The 26,018-nt window shown below is 34.9% G+C and overlaps 1 protein-coding gene and 2 long non-coding RNA genes across 3 annotated transcripts; all 3 read left to right on the forward strand.

Moving 5' to 3' along the window:
• Positions 1–4,635: 4,635 nt before the first annotated feature.
• LOC129876956 (uncharacterized) lies at positions 4,636–7,942 on the forward strand. The gene is made up of 3 exons (XR_008763443.1): positions 4,636–5,245; positions 6,110–6,151; positions 6,988–7,942. It is a non-coding gene; the product is annotated as an uncharacterized LOC129876956 (long non-coding RNA).
• A 3,782-nt stretch (positions 7,943–11,724) lies between these two features.
• LOC129876961 (uncharacterized) lies at positions 11,725–14,709 on the forward strand. Its single transcript, XR_008763444.1, has 3 exons — positions 11,725–12,612; positions 13,477–13,518; positions 14,355–14,709. It is a non-coding gene; the product is annotated as an uncharacterized LOC129876961 (long non-coding RNA).
• A 5,508-nt stretch (positions 14,710–20,217) lies between these two features.
• On the forward strand, positions 20,218–21,020 carry LOC129876968 (uncharacterized). The gene is made up of 2 exons (XM_055952445.1): positions 20,218–20,266; positions 20,539–21,020. The coding sequence occupies exons 1-2, from the start codon at positions 20,218–20,220 to the stop codon at positions 21,018–21,020; spliced, it is 531 nt and encodes a 176-aa protein (XP_055808420.1).
• The last annotated feature ends 4,998 nt before the right edge of the window (positions 21,021–26,018 follow it).

The following is a 26,018-nucleotide window of genomic DNA, read 5'->3' on the forward strand; positions in this document are numbered from 1 at the left end:
AGAAGAGCAAGAAGACCACTTGAGATTGTGCACTCGGATTTAGTTGATCCGTTTGACATACCATCACTTTGTGGAAATAAGTATTACCTAACTTGTCTTGATGATTATAGTAGAAAAATTTGGGTATATATTTTGAAAGAAAAATCAGAAACTATTGAAAGATTCAAAGAGTTTAAAGCAATGGTGGAAAATCAAAGTGAGTATTATCTAAAAATACTCAGATTTGATAGAAGAGAGGAGTACAGTGCAAACTTATTTGAAGATTTCGTTAAAGAGCATAGTATTATTCATCAGTTGACAGTTAGATATACACCTCAACAAAAAGGAGTCGTGGAAAGAAAAAATCATACCATTCTCAACATGGCAAGGAGTATGGTGAAAGGTAAGAATTTACCAAAAACATTTTAGGCCGAAGCTGTTCAATGTGCAGTTTATTTGTTGAATCGTTGTCCAACAAAGAGTGTACAATATATGACACTAAATAAAGGATGGAGTGGTCAAAAGCTTGGAGTTGGACATCTCAAGATATTTGAATGTATTGCATATGTTCATGTTCCTGAATAGTTAAGAAAGAAGCTCGATGATAAAGGAGAAAAGTGCATCTTCATTGTATATGATAAAAGAAGCAAAGCTTACATGTTGTATAATGCTCTCAAGAAGAATGTGATTATCTCAAGAGAAGTTAAATTTGATGAAGGTGATTATTGGGAATGGAGCGAAGAAGAAAAGAAAGTTGAAGGATTATTCTTCCGTGATGAAGATGATGATGATTTTGTTGATCAAAATGAACAAGGTGACGAACAAAATCCACCACAAAGCCCTGTTGCAACAACTCCTTCAACATCTGCATCACCAAGTAGAAGCAACTCAAGTGAAGCTCCAACAAAAATGCGTAGTCTTCGTGAGGTTTATGATGATAATGAACCCATAGAAACAACTCTCGACTATTCATTATTATATTTAATGGCTGAATGTGATCCAATAACATATGAAGGAAAAAGGTAATGAATGAAGAAATTGCTTTTATGAGAAGAAATGATACATGGAAGCCAACAAGTCTTCTAGAAGGACATAATCCTATTAGAGTCAAATGGGTGTACAAGATGAAAACCAACAAAGAAGGAAAAGTGGATACGTACAAATCAAGACTCATTGCAAAAGGCTACAAACAAAAATATGGAATAGATTATGATGAAGTGTTTGCTCCGGTCTCAAGAATTGATACCATAAGGTTTTTCACAATAATTAGAGCACAAAGTCAATGAAAGATTTATCAAATGGATGTGAAGTCTGCATTTCTAAATGACTACCTGAAAGAAGAAGTTTATATCAAGCAGTCCCCTGGATATATAAAGCAAGGACATGAAGATAAAGTCTACCGTCTGAAGAAAGCTTTGTATGGATTAAAGCAAGCTCCACGAGCATGGAATAGCAGAATTGATGAATATTTTCAGAAAAATGGATTCATGAAAAGTCCATACGAGCATGCACTATACACAAAGAAAAATAAGGTCGGTGACATCATGATTGTATGCTTATATGTGGATGATATGATTTTCACAGGAAACAATCATGGTATGTTCAATGACTTTAAGAAAGCTATGACTAAATAATTTAAAATAATAGACATAGGTGAAATGTCATACTTTCTTGAAGTCTAAGTAAAACAAATGAAAGATGACATATTCATATCTCAAAAGAAATATGCGGAGCAAATTCTAAAAAAGTTCAGAATGAAAGATTGTAAGCCTGTATCCATACCAGCAGAACCAGGCATGAGGTTAAGTGTTGACTCAACAAGCGAGTCAGTTAATCCAACTTTCTTTAAAAGAGTAATTGAAAGTTTAAGGTATTTGACTATCTCGCGGCCAGATATTATGTACGTAGTTGGACTGGTCAGCAGATTTATGGAAAAGTCAAAACAAGATCTTTGGACTGCCGCAAAGAGAATTTTGATATACATTAAAGGTACGGTGGATCATGATCTCTTTTATACACATTTCAAAAATTCTGTCACGCCTCGGAAGGGTACCCTAGACGTGGCCGGCACTCGAAGACCATTGATGGTCCCCAAGCGAACCACTTGATCTAATCACATATCCATTCATATCGATCAATCAGTGGAAAGTTTAAAATAAAGAAATAATTTAGTGGGCAACTCAAATCATCAATCTAACTCAAATAATAAAGACCATGGGCCAACAAATCGAACTCCAATCTATGTCATTAAATAGTTTGACAAGAATAATTCAAGAAAATAAAATACTCAATGGACCCATCATTATCTAGTCTATGAAGCCTCTATCACTACTATCTAATTGGTGTCAATGACAGGTTCATGGCTACCTCAAATCAGAATGAAAAGACTATCTCGACGCAAGAATAACTTAAGTGGTATCCTTTGAATGTAGGGGAGGACTCATCAATAAGCTGAGTATGAACAGATCCTCAATGGTGCGCCTATTGATGATCTCTTAAACCTGTCTCTGCATCATGAAATGATGCAGGTCCAAATGGACGTCAGTACGTGGAATGTACGAGTATGTAATATGGCAGAATGAAACAATACTGGTTCAAATATCTCAAATCAAAAAGATAAGAGAGACTCAATCAAGGTGTCATAAGTCTAAATTAGGAATACAGTTTAGACAGAGACTACTTATATACAATCCAATCCAATCACATACAATCCAATTCAATTTAATCACATACCATCCAATCCAATCCAATCATATACAATCCAATCATATACAATTCAATCATATTCAATCCAATCCAATCTTGTACAATCCCATTCAATCCTATCCAATCGTTTACAATCCAATTATATACCATCCAATCTAATCACATCATATATAATCAACTCAACAATAAAGTCAAAATAGATATGTAAATTAGAATTTAGCAATAATTTACAAATCAACTCAATCAGATGCAATCTCAATCAAACCAATCATATCAAGCACAATCCATTCAATTGGGAGTTTTCTCTAACCGACAACTATCACCATATGAGAAAGCGATAGTATAATAAGTCCTTCATGTCAGGAAAGTAATTTAGGAAACATCCGACTTTAACGGTCCAATTCTCTCCTACGTTTGGCAACATAGTTATTAGTTTGAGTATAGACTATACTCTTACCTAATTCAGTGCTCGATACTCCTCCCAAGACTCAATATGCTCATATCTATCTGTCACACCTAGGGAGGGTACCCTAGACGTGACTGACACTCGAAAGTCATTTCTGGCCTTCAAACGAACCACCTGGTCCAGTCATACTTTCATTCATTCACATTCTATCAACGAAAGACTCAATCATAAGAATGTTATTCATAATTTAGGGTCAAAGGCCAAACAAATATCCAATCAATAACTAGCTAGGATAAAACTAGTCAAAACGGATAATTCAACACTTCCACACTCTAGTCTATTAAGGCCCTATCAACAATCTAAGAGGTGCCAATGACAATTCCATGGCTACCAAAAATCAAAATAAGAGAAATAAATCAAAACGATAAAGAAAATCTCGGTATCCTCCAGAAACTAGGAGGACTCACCAACTAGCTGGAAGTGAATAGATCTTCAACGGTGCATCGGTTGATGATCTCTAGTACCTGTCTCTGCATCATGAAATGATGCAGGCCAAATGGCGTCAGTACATGAAATGTACGAGTATGTAAAATGGATAAATAAAATAACCATCAAAGAAGAATCAAATCAACTCAGAGTCTCAACTCAAAAGAAAGAAAAACTCAATCAGGTGTCCTAAGTCCAAAAAAGAATATGGTTTAGACGGGACCAATCACATACAATTCAATTCAATCTGACTCAGAGTACTATCAAGACCTATATGGGAGTTTCTCTTATCCAACAACCATCACTTATGAGCCAGTAATAGTACAACAAGCCGACGTTGTTTCCACGTCTATTCATACCATGTCAAGGTATGAACGAATCAACAAATCATGGATCCAATTCAACCAAGTCCTATCATGTCAGGACAATAATTTTGGAGAAGCATCTGACTTTAACAGTTCAATCCCCTTCCTCATTTGGCGACGTAGTTATTGGATTCGAGTTATTACTTACTCTTATCCAATTCGGTGCTCAATACTCCTTCCAAAACTCAATGCTCATAAAACTCCATCCAATCAAATCAATCAAATCATATCTACAAGTCTCATTTGGAACCTTGTCAAATCATCAATTCTATCACAATCAAACCTCCTCCAATCATACTATCCGATCAATCTCAATCGTATCTTTCAAGTGAAATTTAAAAATGCATTTATAAAATCATACAATCATATTCAATCATTCCTCTATTCATTTAGCAAATCTTTCTGGGACTCATCAAGACTCCAAGGTTCTAAATCAACAATTTAGGGCAATCAACATATTTAAGAAAATTAACATATTTAAAGAAGTCAACATAGTTAAGAAGATCAACAAAATATGCTTAGCCACTCCTATCAATCAACTCATAACAACATGTAGCACATCACTTTCTTAACTCCACAACATCAACATAACAAAAATTAGGGTAATAGATGAAAAGACTCATTTGGACATAAGTGTTACATTCCGTATTTTTGCATTTTGGATTATTCGTACGCTAACGATTATAAATTCAAGGACTTTTAATTTTGAATTTTAAAAGGACATGATTTGTTGTAGATGCCAAGTTATATGAATAATTTATGTGTAGTAAAATACATCTCAAGAAGGACCCTTAAGCCAAATCAAAATAGAAGCCATCAAATATGTTTTTCTTAAAGTTACGTTTCGGGTAAGCTGACTTCGGGAGGCCATAACCTCTTTATAATTTGAGAATTTGGGAAAACTCTCAACATGAAAGTTGTAGATAATTGAAATATCTTTCCAACCATAGGTCGTGGGACGAAATGTGATATCGGAGTAATAAGATATAGACGTTTTAAGTCTGACAGGCCAAACTAAATAGTGAATTCGGCCCAACCCAATTTTAATTCGGGTCAGGCCCAATACCCACGAAATTAATCAAAATTCTATGTCTTCCTTCATAGTTTAGACCAAGAAATATCTGGAAATTTCCAGAGAGAGTAAGATAAGGGAAAGCTAGAGAGAAACACCAACATCCACCACAATTAAAGCCCCGAATCTCAAAGCTCTTGAAGAGAAAATTGTTGTACGTCGCGTTGGCTTCAATTTGAGCTAGAAATCAGCCAATAAGGAGAAGATTTTATGTGGTGCTGCAAATTTAAGGTAATATTAAAGTCTCCTTTTCATTGTTAATAAGTTTAGTTAGAGTTTTAACGGATTAGAACGGAGAAAATAGTGTTATAAACTAGTTTGGTGATTTGTTGAGAGTTATGGGTTAAAGGGTTGATTTAGGTAGATTAAATAGATGGAATTATCTTAGTGATGATGTATAATAATGTTTGATATTGTTTTGATGTTGTTGATGAGTTGTTGTTCTTGAATTTGGAGGAAAAAGGTGTATGAAGATTGTGAATGTTCAAACCCGTTTTTGGAATTGAGTAGCTGGTAGTAATTTTGGAATATCTCATTGTGTAGACCTTCGATTTTAGATATTAAACATGTTTTGGAAAGATAATACACGTACCTACAACTCTTATGTTTATGTCTTAGTCTATATCTGCTGTTATGATGTCGAAAACTGAGCATGAATCTTAAGACAAATTCTGTCCAGATTCTGGATTGAAAATTCCTTCATGTATAGCTGTTCGTATTTTGATGATATCTCTTTGTAGAAAATGAATTTTGAGTTGATTTATTTTGCATTGGAAACTTAAGACATAGATCTAAATGTTTCATGAAGGTTATAAAGTCCAGTTTTGCCGTTTTCATTTTCAAATTTTAGATACAACGTGAGGTACTTGACTTTCCGAATTTACTGCTTTGGTAACATGAATAATAAATCTTATTTTGTGTCAATATTTTGGATTGTTGATGTTGGTTGATGATTATATGGCTGGTTTGAAAGTGGGAAAAGTGAGTGGTATAGGGGAGGTGCTGTCCAATTTTTTTTAGAAATAACCTACTAACGATAGACTACGTTTTATTCTTGTCCATAGCTTAATCATAGTGCTTAACGTTTTAATATAGGTTGAGACAATATTGGACAACATATACGTATAAACGCTAAAGGTATGTAAAGTTAACATCTTCTTCTTTTGGCATGATCCATATGAAACGAACGAATGACGTATGCTTAAATTCCAAAGAAACTCGTATTCGTAGATATACTCGGATGGCTACCGTTCTTGATTTTCAAAATTTATATTGTTATGTCTTGACTCATGTGTATGATTCCAGCCATCCTAGTTGGTATAACTCATGTTGTGGTATAATTCATATTTTAGTATAATCCATAATTGATGTGATTCATAATGACTATTGTCTTGGTTTTCAAATGATGGACTATTTTGCTTATTCTATTAAGTCTCCGATAATGATCAAATTTCGCAAGGTTGCTAATGATACCTTATTCGTGCATATTGTTATGGTATTATTCACCGAGTCCTACGATAGGCCGGGTATGTTATCATGTATGGATTCCACTACATTATTCACCGAGTCCCTTACTAGAGGGCCGGGTACGTGATATGATAATATGATATTATGATGATATGACGATATGATTATGGCACCGAGTCCCATAATGGGCCGGGTACGATATCAGTGTACACTACTCTATTCACCGAGTCCCTTGCTAGAGGGCCGGGTATGGTATATATATACATATGACGATATATTGATATAATTGTGACACCGAGTCCCATAACGGGCTAGGTACGATATATGATGATATGCATGTCTTCATTTTATAAGACACAGGTACAGTGATTTATTGATTATGATACTTAACTCCTGAATCTTTATTTCAGATGTGATCTCCTTTACGGTATTTTATGCTTTATATACTCAGTACATAGTTCGTACTGACCCCCTTTTGTTCGGGGGGCTGCATTTCATGCCTGCAGGTACAAATACTCATTTTGGAGAGCCGCCAACTTAGGATTCTACTCAACGAGTTTGAAGTGCTCCATTGTCTCGGAGCCCAAACTTTGGGTACTAATCCTTATAATGTATATATTTGTGTATTTAGGGGTACGACGGGGCCCTGTCCCGTCATATGCTATTGTTAATTCTCTTAGAGGTCTGTAGACATATGAGTGGGTTGTATATAGATGTTGTCCGGTGTACTAGTATGACTTATGTTTTTGGACGTTTACATTCAGAATGGAAGCCTTGTCGGCTTACATATTATGTTATCTTATTTTTGACAATTAAGACTCCCCAAGAAATAGCTGATTTTGGTATATATATAAGTGACCGTTTGAGATAACGTGCTACCCATATAAATTCTATATCGTGTTTAATTGTCGATTGATAATAGATAATATGTGTGTATACGAGTGTCCAATTCGGACACTAGTCACGGCCTACGGGGCTAGGTCGTGACAAAAAGTGGTATCAGAGCAGTTCATCCTCGGAGTGTCTACAGATCGTGTCTAGTAGAGTCTTGTTTATCGGTGTGTTGTGCACCACATCTATAAACAGGAGGCTACAGGACATTTAGGACGTTGCCTTTCTTTCATATCTAAGATCGTGCAATAGAGCCCAGCCATAGGACATGAAATTCTTTTTTTCTATCTTTTGATTTCAGCTGAAGAACGACATCGATAGAAGAAAACGATTGATGTTATTGGAAGCTACACAATATACGGGTAAGTAATGATGCGAAAGAGGTATGGTGGATAAGGTAAGCATATTGAAGTATGATTGAAATGTAAAGTTGAAAATTGAAAGAAAAAGTAGACATGAAAATGTAACAGGTGCAGTTCGAGTCGGACATAAGAGGTAAGTCCATCATTTTCATACTGTTATTGATATTGGGTGCCCTGTGTGGCTGCGATATGATATGAATATATATATGTTGAACCTGTGAGACATTATTGGTATTTCTACGTGCAGATTTTGGGATAGTAAAAAATACAGAGGAAACTCTGCCCAATTTTTTATTTTTTTTCAGAAAAAAAAAATAGAAAAAAAAAGAAAGTGGGACATAAGTTCATAATATATTTTGAAGGTTGATACCCATGAGGTAAATTTATTGTGTTGTAGTAAAGAGTTAAGAAATACCCCCATGTCATCATTAAGGGACACCATTCTTATTTGGGGAAATTTTATTTCGGAAAAAGCCTATTTAGAATTGATTTGAATGAACCAATATAACTTCCAATTGCATGTTTGCCTTAAAAGAAGCTTATGTTGAAGGAAAAAAAAACATCTCATAATTAAGTTTTACTTCCATTGAGAAGTACAAGGCACTCAACAATTAGTTTGTGAATTAAATAATTCATTCAAAATTTAAGAATAAGTCTAGAGGTAAACCAGGTGCATCAAGCACTAAGAGGTCCGGTGGTGCTCGTTGGATTCTAGCTTCCTTTTGGTGGTGGTTGAAGAATGCCTTATGATAACATTTTATTAGTCCTTAACCAATTAATTGGAGATGGAACTGGTGAATGGAAAACATAAACTTATGGAATATTCAGGATCATGTATTTCATGTGTTGTTCATGAAATGCTAGGATGATTCGAAAGGGGTTGTGATACTAAGGGATAATTTACAAAAAGGTTAAGTACGCTTACTCCACCGAGTATAATTGACCCTTAGTAAGAATCGTGAATAAGGTTAAAAAGTGTTACACTATGGGATTGAGTAAGAACAGAATATAATGTGAGTATAATGAGAATCGTTATGAAAATAAGTAAAGTCTAGCGGAAAAGTGACTAAAGGATATGATTTTGAGTAAGATTAAAAGTTAGTAATGGGTACACGATAATGGTGAAAGCGTATAAGGCATAAAGGAGTATTGTGTATATGTGACTTCACCTCGAAAAATAATGAGATCCTTAGATGATAGGAAATATAGATTTGCAAAAAAAACGAATGTATTGTGAGATTACTAGAGGAACATGTGATATCTATTGAGATAAAGATAGCGTTATAAGAAAGCTTGGAACACTGATCACTAGAATATAAGTGCTACCGAATAGAGAATTTGAAACGATTATAAACACTAGCTAATTACTGATTAGAATGAATGGAATATGGCTTTGAATGAATGGCTACATTAATTATATCATTTGAGTACCATTTATCAGACGAGATTTTGTACTATATATCGGGAATTCTCATCACCTTCTGATTGTGTTGAGGTTTCGTACATGGGTAATCTAAGTTATTGATGATATAAAGAAAGACAGAGATAATGTATTGGAAAAGAATCGCATGAATTTGAAAATTTGAAATGGGGACATAGAGTAGAATATAAATAGATAATGATATGGGTACACCCTAAAGGGGGGAAGTGGATGAGAAAAATATAACTGTAAGATGAAATTAACTGACACTGCAACACGTTAAGGTGAACACCTAAACTTCATATGAGATCCCATGCTGGAACAAGTTAGAAAAATTTGAAAGTCAGCAATAAATGGAAAAATAAAACCAAGATGATATTTGAGATGGTGCTCAGAATTATTGGTAAAGATCTTGGATAGTGTGACATCAAAAGATGGATGCTTATAAAAAGGACGAATACAACATGAGAATAGTAACAAGTAGCTCGAAGATATTATAAATGATAGCAAGGTTATACTGGATTAGAGGTTGAGATGTTGGCAACGTAATTATCGGCTAATAAGATTGGGATATACAAGTAGCAAAGGAGAGAAATCTCTCATATGGTAGAATATGAGAAAACTTAATAGTAAGTAAAGGAAGGAATGCAAGTATGACAAAATAGACAGCAAGTGAGTGTTAGTACAATAAGAAATTTATAGCAGAATAAGCCAAGAGAAGGAAAGACTATGATTAGAATTGAATACACGTTGTACAAATTCTACAAGATTGGTTATGCAGCCTATGAATATTGGTATGCTAAGGGTGATATCAAGTGATTACTTGATAAGTAGAATAAGAATTTAGTAACCACAATGCGATTGCAATATTCCGGATACATCAAAGAAAAGTATAAGATGGTTTGAGGAAAAAACTATAGAGATATAATTAGTATTGGGGGCAAAAGCCATAGGTGAGTCCTGATATCAACTGAAAGAGGTAAGAGAAAATATAGGGACTGCATAAAGACTAACGTGGAGACATTTAGGTATTTTCTGGGCTGATTTAAGCACCTACACATATTCGTATAAAGATTGCAATAGTATGTGTGGTAAGAGAAGTAAGAGAAAATTAGAGTAAAGGGGCAATAGAAAAGTTTGAGTCAAAAATAGAGAAATGACTTAAGATATTATGCCTAAAATATTGCCAGTTAGGGTAAAGGAAATTATGAAATGACTTAACCGAGACAATCAGAATAGGCGGGTTACTGGTTACTGGATGACGGTAAGGTTATAAGATGAAGGAACCTTAACACTAATTGATAACCAACCCAAAAGATCAAGATCAAGAGGTAAAAACAAATGATAGTTAAAGACCTTCAAGTCAAAGTCAGAAAGTTACACATGATGCCGAGGATTCCAGAATACGGATTGTCATAGTAGGGTAAAGAAAGAATATTGGAGTACCAAAATATTACCCTGGTGAAATTTCGATTTACTAGTAGAACTTGGAGTGCGTTATAATGAACTAAAGCGAGTCGACAAACGGAGGAGGTCTATGAACGGCATAATTAACTAAGAGAACACTTGAGAAAATATTGGGAAGCAATTAATATGAATTTTTTTTTACAGGCTTACCTAGCACTCCACAGAAGTATGATTCCATATGGGTGATTGTAGATAGGCTGACAAAATCAACCCACTTTCTTTCAGTTAGAACTACATATTCAATAGAGGACTATGCGAGGTTATTTATCAAAGAGATAGTAAGACTTCATGGGATTCCCATATCTATTATCTTAGACAGAGGGGCTTAATTTATAGCTAGCTTCTGGAGATCATTTCAGAAGGGATTGTGAACACAAATAAATCTTAGTACAACATTTCACCCTCAGACTAATGGGCAAGCTGAACGCATTATTCAGACGCTAGAAAATATGTTACGGGCCTGTATTATTGACTTTAGAGGTACTTGGGATGACCATTTGCCACTTATTGAGTTTGCCTATAATAACAACTACCATTCTAGCATTCAGATGGCACCGTATGAGGCTTTATATGACAGGAAGTGTAGGTCACCTATTGGCTGGTTTGATGTTGGTGAGGCTAAGTTAATCGGACCCGATATGATTCAACAAGCTGTTGATAAAGTGAAGCTTATTCGGGAAAGGTTATTAGCAGCCCAGAGTCGACAGAAATCATATGCAGACAATCGACGTCGACCCTTAGAGTTTCAGGTTAGTGATTGGGTGTTTTTGAAGGTGTCACCCATGGAGGGGGTAATGAGATTCGGTAAGAAAGGAAAGCTTAGCCCGTGCTACCTTGGCCCTTATCAGGTTACTCGTAGAATAGGCAAGGTTGCATATGAGTTGGACCTACCATCTGATTTGGAAGCAGTGCACCTTTTTTTTCATGTGTCGATGCTTCGCAAATGCATTGGTGATCCTTCTAAAGTATTCTCCATGGATGATATCCAGGTGACGGAGGAGCTTTCTTACGAGGAAAACCCTATAGCTATACTTGATCGCCAAGTCAGAAGGTTACGTACTAAGGATGTGGCTTCCGTCAAAGTATTATGGCGAAATAACAATAGAGAAGAGATGGCCTGGGAAGCCGAGGAAGAGATGAAGGATAAGTATCCTCACTTGTTTTCTACGCCTACAGGTAATCTAAACCTCTCGATTAATTATATTGATTGACATATGAAACTATTTGTTGTTGCAAAAAAAAGACTATTCCCCCAAATTTCTTATAAGACTTTATGAGGCGGGTTTAACATTCGAGGACGAATGTTCTAAAGGGGGGAAGAATGTTACATTCCGTATTTTTGCATTTTGGATTATTCGTACGCTAACGATTATAAATTCAAGGACTTTTAATTTTGAATTTTAAAAGGACATGATTTGTTGTAGATGCCAAGTTATATGAATAATTTATGTGTAGTAAAATACATCTCAAGAAGGACCCTTAAGCCAAATCAAAATAGAAGCCATCAAATATGTTTTTCTTAAAGTTACGTTTCGGGTAAGCTGACTTCGGGAGGCCATAACCTCTTTATAATTTGAGAATTTGGGAAAACTCTCAACATGAAAGTTGTAGATAATTGAAATATCTTTCCAACCATAGGTCGTGGGACGAAATGTGATATCGGAGTAATAAGATATAGACGTTTTAAGTCTGACAGGCCAAACTAAATAGTGAATTCGGCCCAACCCAATTTTAATTCGGGTCAGGCCCAATACCCACGAAATTAATCAAAATTCTATGTCTTCCTTCATAGTTTAGACCAAGAAATATCTGGAAATTTCCAGAGAGAGTAAGATAAGGGAAAGCTAGAGAGAAACACCAACATCCACCACAATTAAAGCCCCGAATCTCAAAGCTCTTGAAGAGAAAATTGTTGTACGTCGCGTTGGCTTCAATTTGAGCTAGAAATCAGCCAATAAGGAGAAGATTTTATGTGGTGCTGCAAATTTAAGGTAATATTAAAGTCTCCTTTTCATTGTTAATAAGTTTAGTTAGAGTTTTAACGGATTAGAACGGAGAAAATAGTGTTATAAACTAGTTTGGTGATTTGTTGAGAGTTATGGGTTAAAGGGTTGATTTAGGTAGATTAAATAGATGGAATTATCTTAGTGATGATGTATAATAATGTTTGATATTGTTTTGATGTTGTTGATGAGTTGTTGTTCTTGAATTTGGAGGAAAAAGGTGTATGAAGATTGTGAATGTTCAAACCCGTTTTTGGAATTGAGTAGCTGGTAGTAATTTTGGAATATCTCATTGTGTAGACCTTCGATTTTAGATATTAAACATGTTTTGGAAAGATAATACACGTACCTACAACTCTTATGTTTATGTCTTAGTCTATATCTGCTGTTATGATGTCGAAAACTGAGCATGAATCTTAAGACAAATTCTGTCCAGATTCTGGATTGAAAATTCCTTCATGTATAGCTGTTCGTATTTTGATGATATCTCTTTGTAGAAAATGAATTTTGAGTTGATTTCTTTTGCATTGGAAACTTAAGACATAGATCTAAATGTTTCATGAAGGTTATAAAGTCCAGTTTTGCCGTTTTCATTTTCAAATTTTAGATACAACGTGAGGTACTTGACTTTCCGAATTTACTGCTTTGGTAACATGAATAATAAATCTTATTTTGTGTCAATATTTTGGATTGTTGATGTTGGTTGATGATTATATGGCTGGTTTGAAAGTGGGAAAAGTGAGTGGTATAGGGGAGGTGCTGTCCAATTTTTTTTAGAAATAACCTACTAACGATAGACTACGTTTTATTCTTGTCCATAGCTTAATCATAGTGCTTAACGTTTTAATATAGGTTGAGACAATATTGGACAACATATACGTATAAACGCTAAAGGTATGTAAAGTTAACATCTTCTTCTTTTGGCATGATCCATATGAAACGAACGAATGACGTATGCTTAAATTCCAAAGAAACTCGTATTCGTAGATATACTCGGATGGCTACCGTTCTTGATTTTCAAAATTTATATTGTTATGTCTTGACTCATGTGTATGATTCCAGCCATCCTAGTTGGTATAACTCATGTTGTGGTATAATTCATATTTTAGTATAATCCATAATTGATGTGATTCATAATGACTATTGTCTTGGTTTTCAAATGATGGACTATTTTGCTTATTCTATTAAGTCTCCGATAATGATCAAATTTCGCAAGGTTGCTAATGATACCTTATTCGTGCATATTGTTATGGTATTATTCACCGAGTCCTACGATAGGCCGGGTATGTTATCATGTATGGATTCCACTACATTATTCACCGAGTCCCTTACTAGAGGGCCGGGTACGTGATATGATAATATGATATTATGATGATATGACGATATGATTATGGCACCGAGTCCCATAATGGGCCGGGTACGATATCAGTGTACACTACTCTATTCACCGAGTCCCTTGCTAGAGGGCCGGGTATGGTATATATATACATATGACGATATATTGATATAATTGTGACACCGAGTCCCATAACGGGCTAGGTACGATATATGATGATATGCATGTCTTCATTTTATAAGACACAGGTACAGTGATTTATTGATTATGATACTTAACTCCTGAATCTTTATTTCAGATGTGATCTCCTTTACGGTATTTTATGCTTTATATACTCAGTACATAGTTCGTACTGACCCCCTTTTGTTCGGGGGGCTGCATTTCATGCCTGCAGGTACAAATACTCATTTTGGAGAGCCGCCAACTTAGGATTCTACTCAACGAGTTTGAAGTGCTCCATTGTCTCGGAGCCCAAACTTTGGGTACTAATCCTTATAATGTATATATTTGTGTATTTAGGGGTACGACGGGGCCCTGTCCCGTCATATGCTATTGTTAATTCTCTTAGAGGTCTGTAGACATATGAGTGGGTTGTATATAGATGTTGTCCGGTGTACTAGTATGACTTATGTTTTTGGACGTTTACATTCAGAATGGAAGCCTTGTCGGCTTACATATTATGTTATCTTATTTTTGACAATTAAGACTCCCCAAGAAATAGCTGATTTTGGTATATATATAAGTGACCGTTTGAGATAACGTGCTACCCATATAAATTCTATATCGTGTTTAATTGTCGATTGATAATAGATAATATGTGTGTATACGAGTGTCCAATTCGGACACTAGTCACGGCCTACGGGGCTAGGTCGTGACAATAAGCCTATCAAGAAACTCCATTTTTATGAACATTTAACCTCAAAGAAGGTGTAGGGAATATGGGTGGAATCAACCCATATTTTGAGTAGCCTTACATACCTTGGTGAAGACTTTGAAGAAACCTTGATGTTGGGTCTTCAATGGAAGGCTTGAATCCTTGAAGTTCTTGAAGGCAATCCTTGTTGGAGATGGATTTGAAGGAGAAGAGAGTGGGTTTTCTAGGGCTTTTAGAGAGAGGGAGGAACTGAAAATAATGGTCCAAAACGTCCCAAGGCTAATGTATATATCATTTGGGAAAATGTCCAATTTGCCCTTCCTAAAAAATCTAGAAAAAAATGGGCTAAAATCCTCCTGGTGCTATAGTGGTGCGCCGCGCCACTGCAGCGCCAAGTCGAATATAGGCTTAAAACCTGCACATCTGATAGTGGCGCATCGCGCCAAGGACCAAACTACTGAGGCTTGTTCCTGGCGCTATAGTGGCGCATCGCGCCCTTGCAGCGCTAAGCCTATATTTCCTGAGCTCTGGAAAATGGGCTTAAAAACCCTGCACATCTAATAGTGGTGAGTCGCGCCAAGGACCAAACTACTGAGGCTTGTTCCTAGCTTTTTAATGGCGCATCGCGCCACTGCGCCGCCAAGCCCAGGTCTTCTGCAATTATAGCCCAGGCTTGAAATTCCTGCAGTGCTAGTCCGTCTTAAGATAGTCATAACGTTTGACTTCAAACTCTAAAAATTACAATTTTGGTGGTGTTGGAAAGAAGACTCAAAGACCTTTAATTTAATAGGTCATGGGCCACCCAGATCACCACATTCAAAAAGATATGGTCATTGGAAGTCGGCCCTTATACGAACTAATCGGAAAACTTAGTCAAGACGAATTCTTTGGACTTGGCTTGGTTTTAGGGATCCCTTATGACCCTAAATCCCCTCTAACACTCTTCAATTACTTATGAACTTATCCTAAATCATGCATACACTTCACAATAGTTGAGTTTGATCCTACACATATACGAAGAAGGGTTTGAATCTTAGTGAAAATATTTGGGGGTGTTACACTATCAAGTGAGTAAAATACTCAAAATACTCATCTAGTCTCTTAGGACTTATTTTCAAATCAACTCATTTAGTCTCATTGGACTCTTTTCAAAACTCAATCAAATCTGGCCTCATTGGACCTTCTTTCAAATCAATTCATCTCAAACCATCAAACTCTTCTCTTTAAAATTGATACAATCTCAACTCAATAAATGCATTTAAAACATAGTTTTTAACTACTCAACTCAATCTCAAAATAGATGTTTTAATATAAAAATTGTCAACTTGTTTATACTCCAAATACTCATACTCAAAATACTAATTAAGAGACTTTTCAAATTCAAATCATGCATAAACTCTTTCTAAATCAAAGATGAAAATAATCATTCTTTAAACTCAAAATAGTGTATAAATAGTTTATGCAAAAATGTTCACAAATCATTTATTTGAAACTCCTTCTCAAATAATAATTTATACTCATATGACTCCAATCAAATCAAATTATGCAAAACACATATCATGTAGTCACATTAGACTCCAATCCATTTCACCTCAAACATCATCATCAACATACCTCTTCATCAATCATTCTACCCATGTTAAATAACCACCATTCACATCATCATCAAACATCGTCATTCACATCATTATCAAATATCTTGCTCCAAAATTCTTATTTAATTCTATATTCCATTTATAGAAACAAAAATGACATTCTAGCTCTACCAAGGTTTCGTTTCTTTTTATGTCATTCACATTCATAACTATCCCAATTCATTCTTTTTATTCCAATCAATACATATACACAAAAACCATCAATCTCAACCTCAAAACAATTATGACAAAAGAAATCTCATCTTGGGTTCATGTGAATGAATACATGAATCCATACTCTCAACAAAACTCAACTCAAGAACACCATCAATACATATGAATTTATAGACAAAAATTCATTTGTAGTCAATATGTAGCTACGGTTTATGAAATAAATATGAAAGATAATTATTCAATAATTCAATTCATAAAAATCATCAATCAATTACTAGTATATAAAAAATATTCTAGAGTTTAGGAAAATTTCAAGAAAATCTTCATAGAAGGTTCAAGCTTTTCACTATTTTCATCCAACACATCTATGGGGCGTATGGAAGAACTCAATCCATATTTTAGGTTAGCCTTACATACCTTAGAGTAGATTTTGAAGAAACCTTGATGTTAGGTCTTCAATGGGAAGCTTGAATCCTTGAGCTTTTGAAAGGATTTTTTTTGGAGATGATTTGGAAGAGAAGAGGGGATGAAGATTAGGGTTTTGGGGAGGTGAAAGACAAAAAAAATGATCCCAAAACGTTCTAAGTTAGTGTATATATGTTTAGAGAAAAAATCCAAGTTGCCCTTTATCAAAAATCTGGAAAATGGGCTAAAAACCCTACTGGCGCTATAGCAAGCGCACCGCGCCAGTACCCAAACTACTGAGGCTGGTTTCGGGCGCCACTGGAGCGCCAGGCCTAAAATTCCTGCAGTGATAGTCTGTAGGTAAATGGTCATAACTTTCGACTCCGAACTCCAAAAAATGCAATCTTAGTGGAGTTGGAAAAAGACTCAAAGACCTTTAATTTGACAGGTCAGGGACACATAACTCTTAGTATACCAAAAGTTATGGTCATTTGAAGTTGACCCTTGTATAAACTCATTCGGAAACTTAATCGATAGAAACTCCTTAGACTTGGTTTGGTGTTAGAGATCCCTTATGATCCTAAAATACCTCTAATACACTTCAAATATTTAGGAATTGATCCTAACTCATATATGAAAATATAAGTCATCGAGTTCGATCCTACACGCAAGAAGAATGGCTCGCGTTTTGGCTAAAAAACATCTGGGGTGTTACAAATTCGAAGTTGGTTGGTTACTCAGACAGTGATTATGGAGGAGACTTGGATGATAAAAAAAACCACGTTCGGATATTTATTCCATCTTGGTTCAGCAACATTTTCATGGTCATCAAAGAAACAACAAATTGTTGCTCTTTTAAAATGTGAAGCGGAATATATAGTCGCTGCAGCATGTATCTGTCAAGCAATTTGATTGAAGAATATTTTAGAAGAATTGTCTTTTGCTCAAGAATATTCCATCACAATTTATGTTGATAAAACGTCTACCATATCACTCGCGAAGAATTTAGTGTCGCACAGTCAAAGCAAGCACATCGATACAAAGTATTATTTTATCCGTGAACAAGTGAAGAACAAAATAGTGGAGTTAGTCTATTGTCGTACAGAAGATCAATTAGCAGATATATTTACGAAGCCATTAAAAGCAGACATATTCCACATACTCAAACAAAAGTTTGGAAAGTTCGATTTGAGAGGGAGTGTTAAAATTCAAACCGACTTCAACAAAGTCAAAATTGGTAAGATTAAAAAGTATGAGGAATTCAATTTGGAGAAGTAAACTAAAGATGGAGGAATTCAACTTGGGGAAGTAAACTAAAGATGGAGAGGAATTCAACTTGGAGAAGTAAACTAAAGATGAAGGAATTCAACTTGGCAACGTAAACTAAAGATGGAAAACTCAAATTGGTCAAAGTTGGCTGAAAAAAATCGTACTTGGAGTCTTTTATATGGAGGTGTAGGTTAACTATAAATAGATGTTTGTATGCATGTAATTCTGTGTGTTTTAGAAAGAAGAAGCAAAGCTTCTTAGAGAGTTAAGAGAGAAGAACCGAAGTTCTTAAAATTGAGAGTTTTCTTTTTGTCTGTGTGTGTAATATTTTACTTCTTGTGTAATAAAATTATTATTTTGGTCCACTACGCTTCCAACATTTATATTCAGTTGCATCATTTCATCAACGACCTTTAACTGCCAACATGGAATAAAGACGAGAAAATCATTTTTGTTTGTCCTACTTCCTATTTTATTCAAATTTAAAACAAATGTATTTTTTGTCGCGGAAGCCGAATGTATAAAAAGTGATGAAATTACAACTGCTATATCTAAATCAACTAATAAATAGTACATGAAACAACAATAAAAACAACACCAGAAATGTACGAGGTTCGGCAAAATTTGTTTTCTTTTATCTAATCATCGGACACAACCAACCAATACTTATTTCACTCCAAAAGAATACAAGTGAAATACTACAAGAGAGAAAGAAAATCAAATGCCTTAGAATATGAGAAGGCAAGTGAGAGGTGTGTTTCAAATGAATCAAGAGCTACCTATTTATAAGAATGAATTATTCTTCTTGATGTCATCCAAGACAGTACTACGTGTCAAAATGTTACTACCTTAACTTTTTGTACCAATGAAGAACTATCTTCCTACCAATCTTCACATTAATTCATCTAGAATCTTGTCAAATTTAACAATTTTTGGACAAGTTTTTAATTTCATCTTTTGAAATAGCATGTTTATTTGAGGAGTACATGAAATCTCCAGCATCTAACAGTGCATTGGTGGGAAGTACTATTGATGAATATAATACTGAGATGAGAGATGAAATGGATGAATTTGATTTGTTTGCGAGTTAGCCAGAATCTAATTCAAAAAAAACACAATTACATCTATATTTGAAAGAGCATGTACTTTGACTGCAAAGGAAATGCTAATCTAAATGTACTCAAATATTGGAAAGATAACATGAATAGATCAAGAGAAACTAAAAGAAGATTATGTGATCAAGTTGTACCCAGAAGCTGATATACTTGGGCTGGAATACTTTCAGAAGCAACGGGTTGGGTTATGACCCGTTACTTGATCCATTTTGACCCAAACAAATTTGGGTTGGGTCTTGATCCGTTTGTTGTCTTGACTCATTAGATCCGTTCAAATTTAATTCAACCCGCCCAATTATCATCCCTAATTCCACATATCTTTAGTTTTTAGCTCCCGTTTGACAAACAAATTTTTTACTTTGAAAATTTTAGCTTTTCAACATACAATTTTTAGTTTTTAAAATTGAAAATGTTTTGAAGACAAATTTTCAAAATCTAATTTATGGTCAAATAAAAGTTGAAGACAAATTTTTAAAAAAATCTGATTCAAAATTTATAGTCAAATGTCAATTAAGACCATGAGATTTAAAAATTTTCTTTATCTTTTCATATCAAGTCAAAATACAAACAAATTAAAATAAAGAGAATAATAAAAAAATTGAATTTTATTCGAACCATCAATTTCACACCAAAAGTAATAATTTTCTATGTTTCTCTCTCAAAGTTGAAACTGAAATTAAAACCTAATTTGTTTAGATTTTACTGTTATAAATTGAATCGCTCCGGCCTCTCTTTTTATCAGTGTAATATTTTTCGGGGAATTGTATCTTTGTAACAGTTTCTTCAATGTCTGATCAAAAGCCTTTGCTTAGCTTGAAGAAGACCTTCTTTTACAATTTTTTCCATGAAAAGATGAAGAAGAAGCGTGCAAAGTTAACAACACTCCACATGCAGTGACTCGAGAGCTAATTGAGATAAGGGACTTATACCCTCCCCCAAAGATCGATCTGGAAAACCCGTGGCAGATCAAGAAAAAGATTATCCATGACGAGGTCGATGTAGGAAAGCTGGTGATTCCATTTTTCGAGCCGTTTGAGTACATTCTTCACAGTTTCTTCAATGTCTGATCAAAAGCCTTTGCTTAGCTTGAAGAAGACCTTCTTTAACAATTTTTTCCATCAAAAGATGAAGAAGAAGCGTGCAAAGTTAACAACACTCCACATGTAGTGACTCGAGAGCTAATTGAGATAAGGGACTTATACCCTCCCCCAAAGATCGATCTGGAAAACCCATGGCAGATCAAGAAAAAGATTACCCATGACGAGGTCGATGTAGGAAAGCTGGTGATTCCATTTTTCGAGACGTTTGAGTACATTCTTCGATACTGGAAGTTGGACTTGGCCAATAGTTTGGAGAGCAGGTGCGGGATGCCTGTTAACGTGTGGGATGCAACTGAGGAGAATACTCCCAAGAAGTATGAAGGTGGAGGTGTTTGCTTAAGGAAGTTGTACAATGATGAATTTTCTCTTTCATGCATCGAATTGTTCAAAGATCATGGATTAGGCATTGGTGATGAAATTGGGCTTTATTGGGATCCTAGATCTTCAAGTTTAATGTTCAAATTACTTTCTCAGGTTGGACCTCAATGAAAGGTCCAATAATTTACGACCAAAAACAATAAACCAGTCTTTTTATTAGTATTACTCTTTCATATAGTTGTAATAGATGAAGATTTGATTATGAAATTGGGATATTGGCACTATGGAGTACGATGATTCTTTAAGTTCCCAATTTAGTTTGTGTGACCGACTGATGCTGATGAAGTTTTAAATTCCTGCAGTATCTGGTTCTTCAATAGAAGTTTGTTGATGTACAATCTACATTAACAAATGTTTCCCTGACTTCCACTCTTTGATAGCAGAGAGGAGTGTATAATGCGTATGTGGTACGTAATGGTAAATTTGTAACTGGTGAATTATCATTGTCTGTGAGCCATGACTCTATTGTGTTCCGGTCATAAGTGTATCCATCAGCCGCAACACAGAAGTCTTAAATGAAGCAAAGATCAGGAAGTAGTCTTTGCATAAACAGCATAATAGCATCATCTAAATTACTATGAAGCGATTGACGCAATCAACTAGTTTCAAAAGTCAAAAAGATTTGAGAAATGTAAATAAGACATGCTTCAAATTTATACATAAGTGTACCTTGAGTAGGGGGCATTTGAAGGTTCTAGGAGGTGGAGGTTGATTATATTTCAAATATCGAGCCCGCCCTATCAGCAACCTCTTTCAATCTCTCCAAAATAGGGAGAACTTCATCTTTCAGGTCAGGTCTTGTCTCTCTACGTTGAAGTTCAGTGCATTTTATAGAAAGTACAGCCAATTCCTTTGTCTCTTCAAGAGGCCATTCACGGGCTTCTTGATCTAGCAACTCCATCAGGTTATCCTCTTCGATAGCCATTTTCAACCATGTGGGATAAACCTATGGTTTGTTTTGCAGTAAGCAACTGCAATATATATGACCATCCCAAAAGCATAAACATCAGATTTTGTAGAGACTAATCCTATCCTTTGATACTCAGGATCTATATATACATTTCAATGTCCCTCTTCTATCTTCACATTAGTTATTCATTCATATATTTTGCCGCCAAAGAAAGTGCTTCTTCTCCTTCTCATCAGGTAGTCTCAATAAGTTTGGGGGCCTAAAGCCAAATTTTATAAAGAGGCCTTATAATTTTTAGTTGACATATATAAATTGAATAATTATAACATACTCAATGTAATCCTACAAATGAGGTCTTGAGAGGTAGGATATACACAGACATTCTGTAGTAAGAATGTAAACAATGTAAAGTTTCAATGAAAAATCTAAAAACTGACTAAAAATTTAAAAAGTTTATATAAATATTGAGATAGAGTTGCACTGAATTTGATAAGTTGGTATAATGATATTAAAACAATGTTGAACTGTTGATTAGTTTTAGTGCTTAAAATTTGAAGAAAACACCAAAAAATAAATTTGATCTTTTTATAAGCACACAACAATAGATTTTACATAATGTAGAAGGTTTGAGCGTTTAAAAGACTTTAGAATATTCAATAATGAGAGAATAAAAATAGTGAAAGGGAAACAAAAAGTAAATGCAAGAATAATAATGATGGTTCGTGATAATCGTCGGAATATAAATGAGGCAACAAAAAATATAGCCACATAAAAAAGAATGCTACAATTAACTAAACACTATTTCATTTCTCAATTATTACAATGATTCCTATATTAAATGAGGTAAAAAATTATTAAATTTTATACCCAAAAAATTCTTTTCAAATTTATCAATATATGAGATTTTTTTAACACTATATATATTGTATACATATACATAAATCTTTGGGAGAAAATAAGGGCCCCAAGCAAGTGTTTTAGTGGCCTTATGGTTGAGACGGATCTGCTTCTCATCCACCTCCTCCTTCTCCTCTTTCTGTGTGTACCAAACATGATTAGAAGCTTAAGTGAAAGAAGAGCTAGTTTATCCAAAAAAGCACAAGAACTATTTATTATATATGGTATAGTTGTTGCTTTAATCATTTTTAGTCCTAGACGAACCATTCCTATAGTTTGGCCAAACGAAACAAAGGCTAGGGCTAGCATCCTATGGTAGTTTAGTCACAATGAGGATGAAAGGTTTAAAGATTTAGTTAAATGTGAAACCTACCTTTCTGATAAATTGGAGGATCGAGCAAAACATATAGAAAGTTTTTTCCTACTAACATAGTAAGTATCACATACCATTAAAACAACACTAATACATTTTTTGTTCGATCCTCCAATTTATCAGAAAATTAAGTTTCATATTTAACTAAATACTTAAACCTTTCATCCTCAGTGTGACTAGGACCACATGACACTAGACCTAGCCTATGGTTCGTCGAGGACTAAAAACAATTAACGCAACTATTGTACCATATTTAATAAATAGTTTTTGTGCTTTCTTGGATAAATCAGCTATCTTTCACTTAAACTTCTAGTAATGTTTGGTACTCACAGAAGAAGGAGAAGGAGAATAAGCACTTTCTTTAGGGGCAAATTATACGAATGAATAACTAATTGTGGAGATAAAAGAGAGATGTTGAAATGTATATATAGATAGAAAGAAGACAACTTTCTACATCTTATAACAATCAAACAGGGATTTCTCAATCAATTTACATTAGCATAAAAGGTCAACCAGTTTTGAAATAAATATTTTAAAGTTTCTCCTATTGTTTCCCAAAGTTACATCACCTTTCTCTTGAAGAGGTCTACTTAACATTGAACTCTCACTACCTCTCTTTATAAAAGCCAAAGCAAAATATTGGTTTCCTAAACTATCTCATGCATGTGCACAAAGGAAATGGTTATCATGCTTTCTTGGTTATTTCTTAACTCCATAAACGACTCGCCATTTCTTAGACGGCCCGTAGAAGGTGATCCATAGGGTCAAAATCCGAAGTTTAATGAGGGAAAGTTGTGTCTTTTTCAAAGTTTGGTTCAATGAACCTACTTTTGTGGCCAAGTTCAAAGTCTATAAGTATTCAATTCTTCAAATTCTCCTCCTTAAATTTCAATTCTTCAAATTCTCCTCCTTAAATTCATTCTCCTAAAATTTTCTAAGGCAAGAACGAAGTCTCTCAAGGCTTCTCTCCAAATTCAAGCTAGGGTTTCCAGATTTCTTCAAAGGTTCTTCTTCAAGTCTTAGTGAATTCAAGAAAGGTATGTGGGGATTGATTCATGGGCCCTTTCACCCATGAAGTCCCAGAGATTTCTCAAATTTTTATTTAATTTCAATTGATTATGAACCCTAGTTTTGATTAATTGCATTGTGATGATTAAATTTTATTTTTAGATGTTATCAATGATCATTATATGCATGTTCTCATATGAATTGCACGATTTTAAGTTGAATTGTGAATGCCCGTGTATAAAGCTATTCTCAAGCTATGATTATGAGTTAAAGATGATTTTATGAGTTTATGAGTTAAAGCTGATTTTATGAGTTGATTATGAGTTAAATAATTTTCAACGAAAGATGAGATTACAATTTTGAAAGATGAAGTTATTATGATGATCAAAGTTAAGATCAAAGATGTTATTTTAGTGTGATAAGTCCAATTCTCACACAATCATGTTTAAAGATGGTGATAACGACAATTCTCACTGAAGTTATGGATTCTTATGAATCACTAAGTTTAATGAGCTATTCCTAAATTTTTTTTAAAGAAGGATTGATAGGCAGTTACTATCTTTCCCTATTATGTTATGATCATGTTATACGAGTTTTCGTTGGGATATTGACTAAGCACCGAGAGGACTTTTAGGTGGGGTTCGGTCCGGTAACGCAGTTAGTTACCCAAGGGAATTCTAGTAGCAATCTAAAGTCCCAAACTATGTTGCCCACATAGGATTGCCTTTATGGCCTAGCTAGTGGATCCATATATAGCACAGTTGAGATGAGTTACTTATAGAGTATGCCCTGGCAAGGTATCCTCCCATGTCTCGATGCAGGAGTCATCGGCCTGTCTTGATGCAGGAGTCATTGAATTCCATGTAATAGCTCGCATGGTCTTAGATGTCGGTTAAAGATATTATCCCACAAAAGTTGAAAGTTGAAGTTGTATGATATGCATTGACCATGAGTTTCATATGTTTACAAATGTTTCTGAGCTCTATTCATGTTCATTATAATTGGTCATGCATCTTATGGAATATTTGATTAGGTTCTTTTACTTGTTCATTCACACCTCACATACTTAGTACATTCAAACGTACTAATGCATATTTTACCTACATTGTCTCTAATGTAGGGACGGACGATACTCACGACCATCTTATTCGTGGCTAGAGATTGCTCTAGATTTTCAAGGAGTTAGTGAGTCCTTATTCTATCGAAGACATGACATTTATTCATGTTGCTATTACTTTGACCCTTCTTCTATTGTTAGGGTGAGCTAGGAGCTTGTCCTAAGCCCCCATCAAAGACTATACTAGAGGCATGATTAGACGCCTTATGATGTAGTCCGGTTTGGACGTCTATTGTGTTGAATTTCCTTAGTCCCGTTTCCCACTTGATGATTTCTTCCGCTTATCTTTTCATGTATTTTACCTTATGTATGCGATGTATGCTAAGATATCTTATGGTTGAAATCCCTCGCATCCCAATCGTCGTGTCATGGCTTGGCCCTAGTTCGGATCGTGACACTATCCTCCAAAACATTTTTCATAACCAAGGAATCAGTTTCCATCACCACAGGGAGGTAATGCTTGTTAATTCATCCTTCAAGTCCGGCTATTAGAACTTTAGCTTCAACCAATAAATTGTCCCCATCTAGTAATCTAGTAGCCTCTACATAGGTGAAGTTCCCTGCTGAATCTCTTACACAAAAACCACTTGAACTAACCCCAAGATTGCCTTTTGCTACCCATCTGTATTGCATTTTTAATAACCAGGATCTGGTCTCCTCCGATGGACAACTTTAGTAACAATAGATTGGGTATATTCTTCCAAGAATTTAACAATGAGATGGAATCTGGACATCCACGGATATCTAGTCTTAGTCATGAGCCAAATCTGTCTATTAATCTCTCCAACAGTCTTGTAAAATGAC

Source organism: Solanum dulcamara, chromosome 2, assembly GCF_947179165.1.
Source record: "Solanum dulcamara chromosome 2, daSolDulc1.2, whole genome shotgun sequence".
Lineage (NCBI taxonomy): Eukaryota > Viridiplantae > Streptophyta > Magnoliopsida > Solanales > Solanaceae > Solanum > Solanum dulcamara.

Bases quoted from the DNA above. Each gene is read 5' to 3' on its own strand.
- LOC129876968 (XM_055952445.1), top strand. From the start codon at position 20,218: ATGTCTGATCAAAAGCCTTTGCTTAGCTTGAAGAAGACCTTCTTTTAC. The intron at 20,267-20,538 runs ATTTTTTCCATG...ACCTTCTTTAAC, and splicing joins GAAGAAGACCTTCTTTTACA to AATTTTTTCCATCAAAAGAT.